We start from the raw sequence: 14903 nt of genomic DNA, 5'->3' as shown, positions 1-14903 counted from the left end.
GCTTTCAAGCTTCGCTTGGCATGAGTTTGAAGAACTTTGCAAAATGCTTTGGACATATTCTTGAGAGAAACAAAATGCTTAATCAAAACAAATTTTATGAACGGGCTGATTATTGATAAAAAAGTGAGTTCATGCCTAGTCTTGATGACCTCATGTTATACTGAAATGCTTCGCTGCACTCTATATAGCACCATGGCATATAATTTTAGTTTTAATGTACGGCGATTCATTAGTATTAATAACAAAAAGTACACTTGGGTAGTCTGCTATTTAAATTTGATTTCTGATAATCAAGGACTGTGAAGAATTTAGCTTAGAAAACTTTAAAATGCTTTATAAATTTGGAATTGTTTGAAAAATAAAATTTTTAAAGACTTTAAAAATTACGTACGTAAAATGTCGTGATACGTTCTTGTTTTAAAAATTAATTAATTATAGCATAACTAATCACACACAATCCAGAAAATTCAATCGTATCTAACGACCTGACAGATTTCACAGACAGACTTGAAGAAATGCAGACAAGAAAGCAAGTGCTTAATATCGAAGCAAAGAAATGTCAAAATATTTGAATTTAACCCTGATTATAATAAGTCAGATGTCTGAATATAAAGGAGTAAATTTTTGTGCGATTATGTTTAGTGGCGCAAGCTTCATAATATATTATGGACATTAAAGAATAGCCTGAGTGGACATAAATACGTTAGAACAAGAATCTAGCTGGAAATCATCTAGTCATAACGTACACGTTAGGCACAGAAACAAACTAAATAATACAAAGTATACTAACCGTCATCATCCTTCTCATTATGTTCATTTTCAGACACATTTCATCCATCATCTTCAACTCGTTCACTTGGTGATGCACTGCCAATTCATTACCACTCGATAGATTAAGAACTGGACTATGAACTTTGATGATGCAAAATTAAACCCCTTTCATCACGTAATCTGCTAATTGACAAATGTTACAGACATTAGCTGATGCGAAAGATTTTTTACGATTATTTGCACAAACATTTTTGATCCCTTAGAAGAACAGATGTTGAAGCATTACACTATAATTTTTCATGTTTTGCATAAACTCTAACTGCACACAATTTTGATTGTATTTTAAGATTCTTTGGTTTTTCTATTTTGAATGAATTTTGGAAGATTTTTAGCAGAAATTTGTGGGTTTTTTTTTGCAGTGCTTTGTTTGAAAAATGCATTGCATTCAATTAGAGCAAAGACGAGCGTCAAAAGAGCCTTTTTACTGAAAATTGTCAAGTTTGTAACTAGCACAGTGAAGTCTGGATCACCTAAATAAGCGTGAGAATACACAACTAAACAATGTGATCGTAGTGGTCTTAAAATTGAGAAAGCATACGTTTGTTAAGGTTTGGTCGAACTCTGGTCTTCACTCAAGTAGACCTGCAAAGCAAGAATAGGTACGAATCCTAATTTACAAATGTTCATAAATTTCTAAATCCTTGAAACTTCTCACAATTGGACAAACTGAACACATATGTATCCTCAATCCATAAAAATCCTGTCAAAGAATCAAATTTGTTGCTTTTTGCATATTTTAATGCTATTTCCCTATTTTTTTTTTGAAATGACTTTTTTCACTTTACATTAATTCACAATTGGTCGTCAATTCGGCTGTCTTTAAAAACACAACAAAAAAAAAGATCAGCCATAAAGTTATTGGCGCACTTGAAAAATCAAAGCATTTAATGGTAATTTTTCATGTTCAAATGGTTACTTAAAAACAACAAAAGTCACGTGTTTTTCTTAAAAAATTTTTTTCAAAACTCCTGAAACTTCTCAAAATTGGACAAACTGAACACATCTGAATTCTCAATCCATAAAAATCCTGTCAAAGAATCAAATTTGTTGCTTTTTGCATATTTTAATGCTATTTCCCTATTTTTTATTCTCTGACTTTTCACTTTACATTCATTCATTGTCATCAATTGTGAATTTAAAGCACAAAAAACAACGAATCGTAAAAAAAATAGCAAAGTGAGGCGCACACGCAAAACGTATTTTATGTATAAAAAAAATTTAATGGTATGCTTATTTTGATGTGGGAAATGGTTTCTTCGGTTCTGTCTCGGTGGATAGACTTCCTCAAGCACCAAAAGTCATTTATCATTTTTCTTAAATCTACACTTGAAATTTTTTTTCCTCAAAACTTTTTGCAAACGACGACCCACCACCGCCACTTGTCATCGATTCTGATTTTGATCTGTTGTATGGAGATTATGCTGCACAGACACTTTACAATAGATTTTTTTTACAATATATATATTGGAAGTGAATAATGCGATTGAAAGGCAACAAAAATTTCGAGAAAAAGGAATGAAAAATTGAGATTTTTTTCCCTTTTTGAAAATGTAATTTACATAAAATTTGTTTATGCTGATGTTGTGGAAAGATGATGACTTGAACAAATTGATAGAAAAGTCACATATTTTTGTGGTTAAGGTGCATATTCTGTTGGATAAGTTTTGATGACTTTTCGTGCTGTTTAAGAGATTTTTGAATTTTGTGTAGGTGAAGCCAGGGAAGGATCTGATGGCATTTATCAAAACCTTAGAAATTTGACTATTCCTCAAAAACTAGCCTGATTTCTCCTGATCTTGATCCACAAATTGATTGAAAAATGGAATATTGTATTAAAAATCGGACAAATTGACTTTTGAATGCAAAATTTGATCAAACTTAAGTCGACTTCAATATATGGTACATGCTGGCTGTATCAAAGAATTGATACTTTACTCATATTCAACACTCACTGTTCTGACACCATTCAAAATTTCTAAATAAGGATGCATATTTAGAAATTTTGAATGGTTTCAGAACAGAATTGATTATAGTTAATACTAGCCAAGTTTTGCCTTTTTCAATTCTCTCAGCAGTCTTGGTGTCTATGAATTTTCGAGACCAGAACCGAAACCGAGGCTACGATCTAAACTGAAAACGGTTCTCGGATCTAGACTGAGACGAAGATTGAGAACGAAACCCGGATTGAAACCAAGTCCGAGATTAGAACCGACCCAAGTCGAAGACTCTGACCAATTCCAGGACTGCATCCTTAGTTTCGGTTTCAAGATCTCTTCCTCAATTGTAGAAATACTAAATGTTGTTTTTGAAAAATCTCGTCAATACTAAAGTACTAAAGAATTGATTGAGTATAAATCCTTGGCTACGTCCCTTTTCTGAAACTAAACAAGAACCTCCACAAAATCCAATTTATCCTCATTCGTAATAAAATTAAAAATTCCAACTTTAAAAAATTCTGTGAACATCCCGGAAAATTGCCAACGTTAAAGATTATAAAATTTGTGGGGTTACAATTGCCATAATAACAATCTCATTTTTATGACAAACGATTTTCTGAGGACGTCCTCGCACTTGCATTTTCTAGATTACAATTTTCTCATCTTTTTACATCCCAAATCTACACGAGGAATATTAAATAATGATAAATGGATTTTAATATTAAATGCACTGCAAAAAAAAGATGAATGAAAGGAAGGAATTGTTTGTGGCGTGAGCCGGGCACGATTGAATACCAAAAAAAGAATATAAATGACTTTTGAATTTGTAACAAACAAAATTTGTTTTTTTTGCTGCTTAAACATGAACTTTTGTGCTGTTTATGAAGTCGTTTATTGATGATGTTTTCGTTTCAATATTTTTGTGTTTATAATTCAACGTGATGTGTAGGAGTTTCAGCTTTCTCGGAAAGTTCGAGGGGTAGTTTAAATCATGAAATGTGATATACTGAAGGTGTTGAAGTTACTTGATTGAAAGATTAAAGAATAACACGAATGAATGTTGAAAGAAAATTGAGATGGATGATGAGAATGAATGAGGCATTGAGTTAATGTGTTTGCTTGTGACTCATTTTTTTGATTTCTGTTGACAGATTGATCGTTTGAGGAGATTTTGTGTGTTGCTACGTTATGTAAAATTTATTGGATCATTTCAAGCTTTTTGAGTCATTTTTCATGATAAAATATATTAAAGATTTTCATGTAGAACTTCTAACTCTAAGTCATATTCTGATAGCCAACAAACTGAGCCTTGCGACTTCGCATGGAATGTTGTGACTGAGAGATCAAGCTACTATATTGACAGTGACTATTGAATTGCTGAACATGCTTCTTTATGTCATTATTTTGTAGGATTCGGTCGAGAATCGCAAGTCTGCATTTAAGATCCGTACTGTGACTTCAACTGATGGACATCGAGCTCTGTATGGCTACCATGAATTGTCGTATTAACTCTAAGGCTCTCTTATCGGCTAAGTACATAGCAGTCAAATAGATAAACAAATAATAATGACGGAAAGACACTCCAGCAATTCAATAATCATAGCAGCTCTGATATAAAATTCAAATGAATTCATAACTCACCTCTCTAAATGTTTAACAATATCCTCATATGCAGCACGACAATTTTCCCAGATGCCAGATCTGTTTAAAAAATAAATAAAGTTATTTTCAGTCCATGAAGTCAAATTAACTCAAAAGTTGAATGAATTAATAAATAAATAAATAATTTGCCTTGTTATTGCTTCCATGCTGGGCATATTTTGATTTTTCATCATTCCTTCGCCAGGTCTTTGAAGTCCATGTGGTGGCATACCAGGACTCATTAATGGCCCACCATGATGACCCATTTGTGCCATAAATGGTGCCATTGGATTGAGATGTGTTGGCGGTGCATTGTAGCCGTTAGCAAGTAATGGTGATTTATCCAATCGGGACATATCTGTGAAAAAAGCATGAAATTTTATTATTTTATTCAATTAAATTTTATTTGTTGACATGTTGGACACATTTATCTGTGTGTATTTTTATGATTCATTGATGAGTGATGAATTGTTTGTGTTAACATTCCCCCTTTTTTTTATGACTTCCAGCTAATGTCACATACATTTCATCAAATGATATTTTGAAGAGAAAAACAACAGAATTGTCAGTAACTAAGTGACAAAAATATAATTTGTCATTTTTTTCATGAAAGTAGGATGGAAGAAATGGTGATGATGATGAACAGTCGTACACGACGAGAAAAAATGAAAATCACAGAAATCGTGCGTGCGACAAAAATTGAAAGTGGCAAGAAAATGTGTTGCACATATGTGTGTGATCCGCATAAACTTATCTTGATGAGATTTTTTTTGTTATTTTAAGTTTGCTGCTTGTTCGTTTCTATGTTTTCATATCTTGAGTAAATTTTGAATTTTTGGAGCTGATTAGAACATAATTTTGGTATGGTGTATCTTCACTACCCAAAACATAAATGGAAACCACCTCCGTTTGCCGTTCATATGGATGATCATTTGTTATTAGAACAATTAGTAACCGAGAATTGCCAAAATGCTGCTCTGAATCTCAATTGATTAAGTAGCCTAACGTTTGTTAGAAATTAATTAGAATTTTAAAGAATTTGAGTAGAATATGCATGGATTTTGGATAAAGTTTCAGAGATTAAAGAGTAAGGATAAAAAAAGTGAACTTTTTAAGGGTTTCAGTTAACCTAGCTTAATCCTCTGATGAACTTTCATTGATCTGTATGTTCGTAGCCTTACTACTTCTAAGGTTCTAGAGAGAAAATAGACACTTCCTTACAGCATAGTTCTTATGGGACTAGAACACAAGTCCAACAATTTCTTGGACCATGCTCTCACTACTGAACTACCAAGGGATATTATCGAACGTGACACAAAGTACACTTAAATCTTGTTTGTCTATCCAGTGCTCATAATCGTTGTGTTGTGACCACACCATAAATTCAGCACTGTAGAGGTCCCTCTGATTATACCCCTAAATCTGATCCTTTTGATTTTAAATTCACATCCAAAATATTCCATACAAATTTAATTTCTAATCACTTTTCAATGTTCAGTTCTATTTCATGTTATTTTTTTTTTCAAAAATATTTTGTTTCATTAGAAAAAATATGAAAGAATAGAAATGATTGATTACTTCTAAATGATTTCCTCTAACGGTACAAACGAGCATGAAACACGACAGCACAGCATTAGACAGATTGTGACATTTTTATTTTATATTCAATTGCTCACAGGCTAAGTGAGAAAAGGAATTAAATAAAAAAAGTCAATAATAATGAATAAAAAATATATTTTTGGATGGCATTAGGTGACTTTATGTCTTTGTTTCAGTTCTGTTTGCAACTGCTGAATAAAAAGGGAGAATTAAGTGTCAAATTGTATTTTTTATTATGACTGAATGTGTATTTTTTTGCAAAAAATAAAAAAGTTCTAGACAATCCATGATGAAAGAAGTCATCAATCATTTTCAGTAAAAAACTTTTTGACGTTTTTCAGATGAACAAAAATAAAAGAGGCAAACGTTTCGTGTTTATATTGTGCATAAAAACGAGAAAAAGACATTTAAAATAATTACGTTAATGCATTTTTGGGTATTCTTTATCTAGCACTGGATTTTAGGTAGATGAGTGGATTGTTGGGTTCATTATTGGTGGTTGGGCAGTTGAATTGAGTCGGTACAGTAATATGAGTTGATAGCACCCCTGGCTTCCATTATTCTAATGATTTTAGGTTACCCACAACTTCCTCAAACTCCACTCATCCTCAAAAATTCCAAAATCTTCAATTTCCCCCTCCAAAAAATGCGTTCTCCTCATCCTAACATCCCATATCATTTCCAACTATTTCATTCATTTCATTTGAAAATTATCCACAAAAAATATGAACAAGCGACCAAATGCTACATGAATTCGCAAATAAACGATTAGCATTAATCATTCAGAAACAGCACAGAGAAATAAAAAAATTATTTTATAATCTTATTGCACGCTATATGCATTTTCGATTCTTGATCTCTTTTTGAATTAAAAGAGAAGATGTGGAAAGTGAGTGGTTTTATGGGCGATTCTGTAAAGAGTTTTGGCTGGTTTTGAGAATCAAATTAGAAGAAGATCGAGATGATCTGTACTGTTACATCGTCCTTAGTTGGAATCCGCAAGGGATACGATGACCAATAGTTCCAAAAGCTACTTGGAACAGAACATTGATGAAAGAATGTCAGCATAACGTGTGGATAGGTGATTTATAGAAACTAGGTAACAATGCCAGCAACAGAATCAGATGGGAAGCCAGTAATATGTAAATCAGTAAGATGATCGGCAATTTAACGGTTATGTCATTTATGCATCACAAGGATTAAAATTGGGAGTTTCAGAAGTTTTGGTCAATGTGGATCCATGACTCGTACTCTTCGTAGGGCACACTTGTCTCAAACTAGGACACTCAAATGAAGCTGATTAAACTGATCATTACAGGGCCATTTACAAGTAGGTTTTGGGTCTTTCATCTTGAATGTCTGGCAACTATGATGATTGAGACGTTTACCAAAGAAGAAGTCTAAATCGTAATTAACACCCTTCGAATATTATGTTCGACTATAAAAATTAGAATAGCATTCATGGAACTTCCCATGTCCATATCATTCAAAGAGATAAATGTGAGGAGAACCACACTGCTGACACAATGCAATCAAAATAATGTGATTTTAATAATCGTCTTTCTTGATATTAAAGACATCTTTTTATTGGAACTTAAAGCTATAATTTTTATGCAATTTCTTTAAATGTGGAGATAAATCAATTATGTTGTGTTATGCGAATTGCGAAAAAAATTCATCGTTTTTTTTTTTTGAAATTCTTTATTTCTCTTTTTCTTCTTCATCGTCATCGCTCTTTATTATTATTTAGTGCAACAAATGTATTATCATTTTAAACGTTTTGTTCTAGATAACTGCTATTATCCAATTTCTAAATGATATGTCTCGTAAATGTGCTATTTAAAAGCTGATGTTCTTTCTACAAATGTAATTCCTTTTTCGCTCATTCCATCGTATTCTTTTAAAATATGTTTGAGAAATATGAAGATAACAGAACTGAAAAATTTTTAATTTATGGAATGTTCGATATATAATAGAAAGGGAAGACAGAAAGGAGGTCAAGAATATAAAATTTTGCAAAGGAATTTGGATGCTGGCTTTTTATTCTAATCAGATGTCAGTGTGCAAATTAGATAATTATGATTTTTAAATTTTATCACAATTTAGCGTAAAGTTATGTTGCTATTCTGAATAGACATGAAGCATGCCCATGCCTATGCTCATTTAGATGAGTATGCTCAATGTCTGTTAGGATATGGATCGTTCTGAAGAAGTCATGAAGCATCACAATACTCAAGTTAACTCCCCGAGCGATACTAACGAAGAAGGTTTGCTACGGAGCGTTTAAGTCTCCGCTAAGCCTATTTTATTAACACCAAATGAAAGCAGCATATTTTTGGCAGCCGTATGGACCCAAAATCCATAGCGGAATCATCTTCATTTGTGTCACTCGGGCTCATATTGCACATTTTCAGTATTTTGTATCAATTTAGTCATATTTTGGAAATATAGCAACATTTCCTTGAAGCCTTACGTGTAGTCTTGAAACAGGTGAGCTTGGTCATTAGGGATCTCGATCTCTTGACTTTGACAAAGTGCCAGGATGAAAGCAATTTCAGAAAGCCTTGACTCCATCACTAAATTCATTATTAAATTCTCTCAATTTCACAATTTTGACAAATTTCTCAGACTATCTTCAGATATCTTAAGAAAATCTCCTTATATTTTGATCTCAATATCGATGACTCTTACTTTCAGCACTAGCGCTCATCATTTTCGGATTTAAATCTGTTCAAAACCGTTCAACCGTATCTTATATGAGTGTATATGTCTCGCCAAATTAATTAATATTCATAGTCTATCTGGCTAGAATTACTCCTCATAGCATTTCCATATATTATAAGTTTCTTAACACATCATCTCCCTATAAAATTCTTTTCTTCAAATTTGTTGCATATTTTGGTCTTCTGCTCAATAATAAAAATTATCCAAAACATCTTTCAATCAAACTGATATCAATAATTTTGTTAAATGTTCACCCTTTCACATTCGAAAATTTACATAATCGATTTGGGGGAATAAAGAAGTAGAAGACAAATAACAAAAATATTTTTAAACGAATTTCGATAGATAGCACGGATGGATGAATTGGATGGATGGATGGATGGAGAGAAAACAAGAAAAAATTACCATGTGTGTATATTTAAAGAATATTAAAAATAGACCAAAAAATGAGGAAGATTTATGCAAATTTCATTTATACATAATTCACGCGATGTCTGCCGTGTTTTGTGCTGTTTTTTTCTTTTGCTGTCTTTCTCCTCAATAATAATAACAATTTTTTGTGTTTATTCGCTTGATGCTTAAGCAAAATGCCTTTATGCTCATTCTCAACACATCTCTCTCCGTCTGTAATTTTACAGTGTGCAGTCTCGATGGTTTCGGTGGATCAATACTGAAAATTTCATCTTATCATGTCATGAAATGAATTTTCCCAATTTTATTATAATTTTTTCTTTTCTTTCTACTTATGCTCACTGTGTGTGCGATAACTTCCAGACATGCCAGTGTTGCCGCAAGCTATTGAACATTTTGAAAAAGTTTTTTTTTCTTCACTCGCATATGAAAAATAAAGAAGAATTCTTCGTTGTTATTTAAATGAATGTTTCATGTAAATTTTTTCTGCATATTTGATTATTTGATTATGTTTCTGATTATTTCCATTTTTGTTTCTGTTTGTGATGAAACGAAATGGAATTTAGGTTTAAGAACAGATTTTTTAAAAGGAATTATGGATAGATTGATTTTGAATAATCGATTGAATGAAGTGCTTGGTTGCCATTTATCAGAGAAGCATTTAACCTTAATGCACCAAAAGATTAGATCCAAGAGTTCATGGGATTACTGTGTGATCAACAATGTAAAAGTTCTGGAAATTAGAAATTTACAGAAGTTATCTAAACAAAAATCCAGCTTTCGACGAACTCTAAAAGCGGAAATGGGTCCCTTCATCAAAATTACGGTCATTTAAGAACACAATATACAAGATCATGTAAAAAATAATTGTCAAACTCAGATGGAAATATTGAGTTAGATCAAAATTACGGTCATTTATTCAGCTCTATATCTAGAGAAACCTCTCAAAAGTGACATCTAAGCAAAAAACTGAAATAGGTGCCACAATTTTGTTTCAATGCTCCGGTCGGCGAGAGTTTTAGGTTGGAGTTTAGACTCAAGTGTACTTTTGTGGACTTATGGAAAGTGCGGACACTTAAAGTTCTCTCATCTCTGCTTGAAACCCCATAATTGCCTTCCTAATATCCAAATCTTGAAGTCGACTTAGAATTTGCATTAAATCTTGATTCGGCTTGATCCACTCGAATCCATATAGAATTCAAGTAGATCAGCCAGGCTTCGAGCTCTGCTAATTTCAACAACCCCCCAATTCCCAACTCTGCATAAGCCTTCAAAAATTAAATAATTTTCTAGCATAAAATACTCCAAATATTAATACGAATAATAAGAAGGAGTTTTAAGAGCATTTATGTCTTTCAATATTATTTCCATTTTTTTCATACGCTCCTAGCTAATTCATTATTGCCGCGCTATTGAGGACCCACTTTTTTAATACCTTCAAAATGAATTTTTTATTCTTTTCTCTTTTTTTCGTATTGTTTAAAAAATGAAATTGTTTCCGTTTACAGAACTACTTAAAAGTACAAAAAAAAGGAGAAGAGGCATAAAAAAAATTTGTATTTTGCTGAAGGAATTACATCAATTTCATATTTTTTTTCATTCACATTTGTGCCATAATCATAATTTCATTGTTACCAGCAAACAGCAGCAACAACAACAAAAAAATGCAAGAACAAGGCAAAAGAAATGGAATAAGAAAAACAAGCAGGCAAGGCACAAGCAGCTGTTATTGTGGATTTGTGAGGAAATATGAAAAGTAATATTTAGCAATTGAATGAAATGTAATAATTCCATAATTTGCTTTCAATCTGATGAGCATTAGTCTTTGATGTGAGGATAAATAATATTATGGATGGTTGTTGAGTGGCATGAACCCTTCTTGAACATTGAAATCTCACATGTATCTCTTTTTCATTTCGAATGGCACATTTTTAAAGATTTGTGCTTGATTGCTCATCATTCCTTGTTATGTTTTTGTAATTGTTACATCTTTTTGTGGTTTTTGAGAGAGGAAATACAGTAAGAATCATTGAATGAGATTATTGGGATTGGATTTGTTTTGCTGAACATGTTTGGGATGTGCAATTTTGTAATTATGATTTCATTTTGGTATGTAATAAATTGCAGTGGCATATGGAAGGTTTTGGCGCACGAAGAATTTATGATTCTTTAATAATTATTGGATAGTACTGCACTTTGCAGGGAGGTATCCAGGAGAGAGTGGGAATGGAGATTTAATTTGCTATGCGACCTCTTTAACAGACAAAGAGCATGCTTTCATGGTACAGAAATATCAATACGGTATCTAAAAGCGATTTCTTTGTCTGGAGGGTCTTGTATTGATAGAACCAGCTTCAGAGTATAGAAGAAGCATCAAATATTACAGATCTTCAAATGTTGCATCCTCAAGTTACTAGTTGTGTGGCTAGTTCTAAAGACGACTAAAATCACCTAAATTCAATTGGAAGTCCCAAGAACTAGACATATAGAGACAGCGCATTTGAATTTGATTTTGGAAATTGTTAAGTGGTTGTCAGTGATAACATCAGTTTCAAGAGCATCTGAGGAAGGTGATGGATCACAATTGAACTGTATGGCCAGTGAAGTAATTAAATAAGAGCTATACATAAAATTAGTCAAATGAAAGTTCTTTCACTGAGGATTTGAACCAGTTAACTTGGTTACATACTCATTGCTGTAATGCTGACTATTTGATGCAGATGTAAATGCATTAAATCTATCAAAATTGTACTCATTTTAAAGCCAGCATGATTGGAATCAAGATTTTCATCCCAAAAACTATGGCAAAAAGAAAACTATATTTTTACATCTAATGGATGCTTAAGTCCTTAATGGAAACTAACTTAACAGATTTAAACAATATCTATCATGCTTTAAAATTTTATGCATGCAAAAAAGGATCTTGAAGTGATTTTTAAAATATCCAAAAAGGTTCATTTTTTGTTCCCACACTTCAGTCCGAAAAACAGAGAATCCATTTATGATCTTATTGATTGAATGACTTCTTAAGCTCTTTTTGCAACAAAATATCACAAAAAAAGTCAGAACGCTCATTTTACTGCTGCTGCTGTTGCATTTACGATTGCAAAAATCTGTATTTAATTATTCTTTTCCAAGTAAATGCCATCAATAAATTATTGAATATTATTACGGCCCCTCATCTATCTATGTATCTCTCACGAATGGATATGCAATATGAAAATGTGCCTTCTTATTTTTATCCCCATTCGCTTCTTTTCTTTCACAAAAAAAAAGTATTTTTTTACGATTCCATTTCATTTTCAATAATATATTTGTTGTTTGGAATAAATTAATATTTTTTTTTTGCAACTTTTACTGTTGCAAAGTTGTTGCCTTTTGTTGAGATGCAAGATTGTAAACGAATATTAATAATAATATAAAATGAAATACAATTTCTTTCTCTTCAGTTTAAAAGGTATAAAACATAAAAAAAAGATTCTTGGCAGGAAGGATTTCAAACGTAATCCAACAAGTAAGAAAGTCCAAATGAACTTGTACAGAGCGCATAATTATGGTAGGTCATGAGGGTTTTTTTGGATATCAAATCCAAATGACATTAAGGAGGTCTAGGGATTCATACCGAGACCTAATGTTCTTCCATCTTAGGGAGAGCCCTGAATACACTAGAGTTTCCCGATGGAAGCCTTCTCCACGGGAGGCATCGGTCTTGGCCTCGAGAACCCTTTGGACTCACCTCTAAAGACATTCTGGATATGTCCCTGAATGTATCATTGAATTTCCATTTGAGGCTTAAACAACAGCAATGAAATTCTGAGTAAATCTATTGTTAATCAGATTTGGACCCCCTTGTTACGTATTAAGTAAACGATCCCTAACCCAAACCCCCAATGAGCATGCTCACATGGTACAATAATCCCATCACTGAACCATGTGAGCATGCTCATTGTCTGTAAGGATATATTGAAAGAAAAAATTTCTCAAAAAGACAGCCCAAACTGCCCCAAAATCCAAATGTAAACAAACATTTACTCAAATATCCAGCACGAAAATTGGAAGCAACTTCAATGTTGTGCTCAATCGGCAGCTCAATGAAAAATAATCATAAATTATAAAGTGATATTTTTATTTGAATTGCCTTTTTGTGTTTCGTTTCTTTTCTCCAATTCTCTTGTGCTATTGACCATTTGGATGATCTTTCGTGCATGCCTTAATTCATTTGGAATATTCTTATTTTTGATTACTTTATACATATTCATTTCTACAAATTTGTTGCCAATACAATGCAAAAAAATTTGTATTTACGAGAAGTCATAAAAACTGTCGAGTTCCATCGATTAAATATGAAATATTCTCAGGTCTAACTGAATGTTTGAATGCCTGATATTTCAGAGGATTACACCGTTCTTAAGAAATCAAATGATTTTTATTTTTCAGCAACAATCAACAACAATTTGGTCATTATTTCTTCTTTTACTGTATTTCTGTTGAAAAGTCGTAATTTGCCTTAAAGGTTTACGCGTATTTAACCCTCTTTATTACATACTCGTTATGATAATAATAAAAATACAAAATAATCAATAAATTTGTCGAATCGATTCACATGCGTTTCATTATCGTTATATCTCCTCGTACCGTGAGGATTACAAATTGCAGTGGAATCATATGAACTTAATTAAATGAGTTCAATGCAAATAAATTAAAAACTTTCATTCGAATACTTTCAGCGTGTCCAACATGTTAAGAAATTATTAATTAAACTCACCACTAAGATGTCCATTCTCGTACGGATAATCTCCATTATCAAGACGATGCTTTTTCAGTTGCGGATGATTTGGATTAAGATGTGATGTGGCGGGAAGTGATAGGCCTACGGGTCCTCGTTTCGGTGGTCTACCGGGTCTAAAAGTTGATAAGATAATACATTCATTTACAACAAAACAAGGCGGCTACGACATTGTGGATTATGTTTTATTTTCTATGAGATTTGTTAGTATTTTTAACTGGATTGTCGTTTACAAAATGACGGTCAATATTTAGAATATAGAAGGTATCGAGTGACACAAGATGATGGTGATGTTCTAAATGCATTCATCATTCCTTAACAGGCAAAAAACCACTTTCAGGTACCGTAGTGATCTTTTTGTACCATGAAAGCATACTCCTTCCCTGTTAGGGATTAAGTCTTAACAACATTATGACGATTTTACGTCATTTAAAGTGTCATTCGTCATGATTACAACGTCATTTACAATGTCATCGTCATGTCTTAACTTGTGCAACACTTAGTAACCATTATGATCAATTTCTAATTATACCATGATGCCAGTATTACGTATTAATCTTCCAATTGTCAAGTTTTTATGACATAGGGTCGACTTATTGAAGTCCTGTTCTATTTAGGAATATTGTTGCCATTATGGCTAACTATCCCGATCGGGACAGGTTCTTCATGGCAGAAATTTGACGACCACAAGGAATCCAAGGCGCAATTTTTATGGTAATTTACATTGAAATTCCGACTTGGTTGCAATTAATAGTTTGTGCCAATCGGGTGTTACTCGTATTTTTTTGATCTTCACTTAATGGAACTATTGTGACATATAAGTCTAAAAATTGACGTCATTTGTAAACGACCTTCTAATCAAATTTTAAATTCTCATATTAGCAGCTCAACTAAACTCTTGAGAAACTAAATCAAAATTTCATCAATTTCTTTGCAGAATCCCTAAAAATCCACAATGTAGTAGTCAATTTTAT

General features: G+C 32.5%; 1 protein-coding gene across 3 annotated transcripts in view; it reads right to left on the bottom strand.

The window, feature by feature from the left end:
• The window catches only part of dac (dachshund family transcription factor), an 82696-nt gene that overhangs the window by 25515 nt on the left and 42278 nt on the right, over positions 1–14903 (bottom strand). For 2 of the 3 annotated variants that reach the window (XM_070636468.1, XM_070636469.1), the window contains 3 exons: positions 13909–14036; positions 4560–4767; positions 4410–4469 (listed from right to left, as the gene is read on the bottom strand). In XM_070636468.1, the coding sequence (XP_070492569.1) occupies positions 4410–4469; positions 4560–4767; positions 13909–14036 (396 nt within the window). Of the gene's footprint in view, positions 1–4409; positions 4470–4559; positions 4768–13908; positions 14046–14903 lie in introns of all 3 variants that reach the window. The other variant, XM_070636467.1, reaches the window with a different exon arrangement.

This window comes from Chironomus tepperi, unplaced genomic scaffold, assembly GCF_022539635.2.
Source record: "Chironomus tepperi strain 1889 unplaced genomic scaffold, CSIRO-AGI_Ctep_v1 contig_128, whole genome shotgun sequence".
Taxonomy (NCBI): Eukaryota; Metazoa; Arthropoda; class Insecta; order Diptera; family Chironomidae; genus Chironomus; species Chironomus tepperi.
Note: the sequence above shows the minus strand (reverse complement) of the source record. Positions and strands in the feature narration are given on the sequence as shown.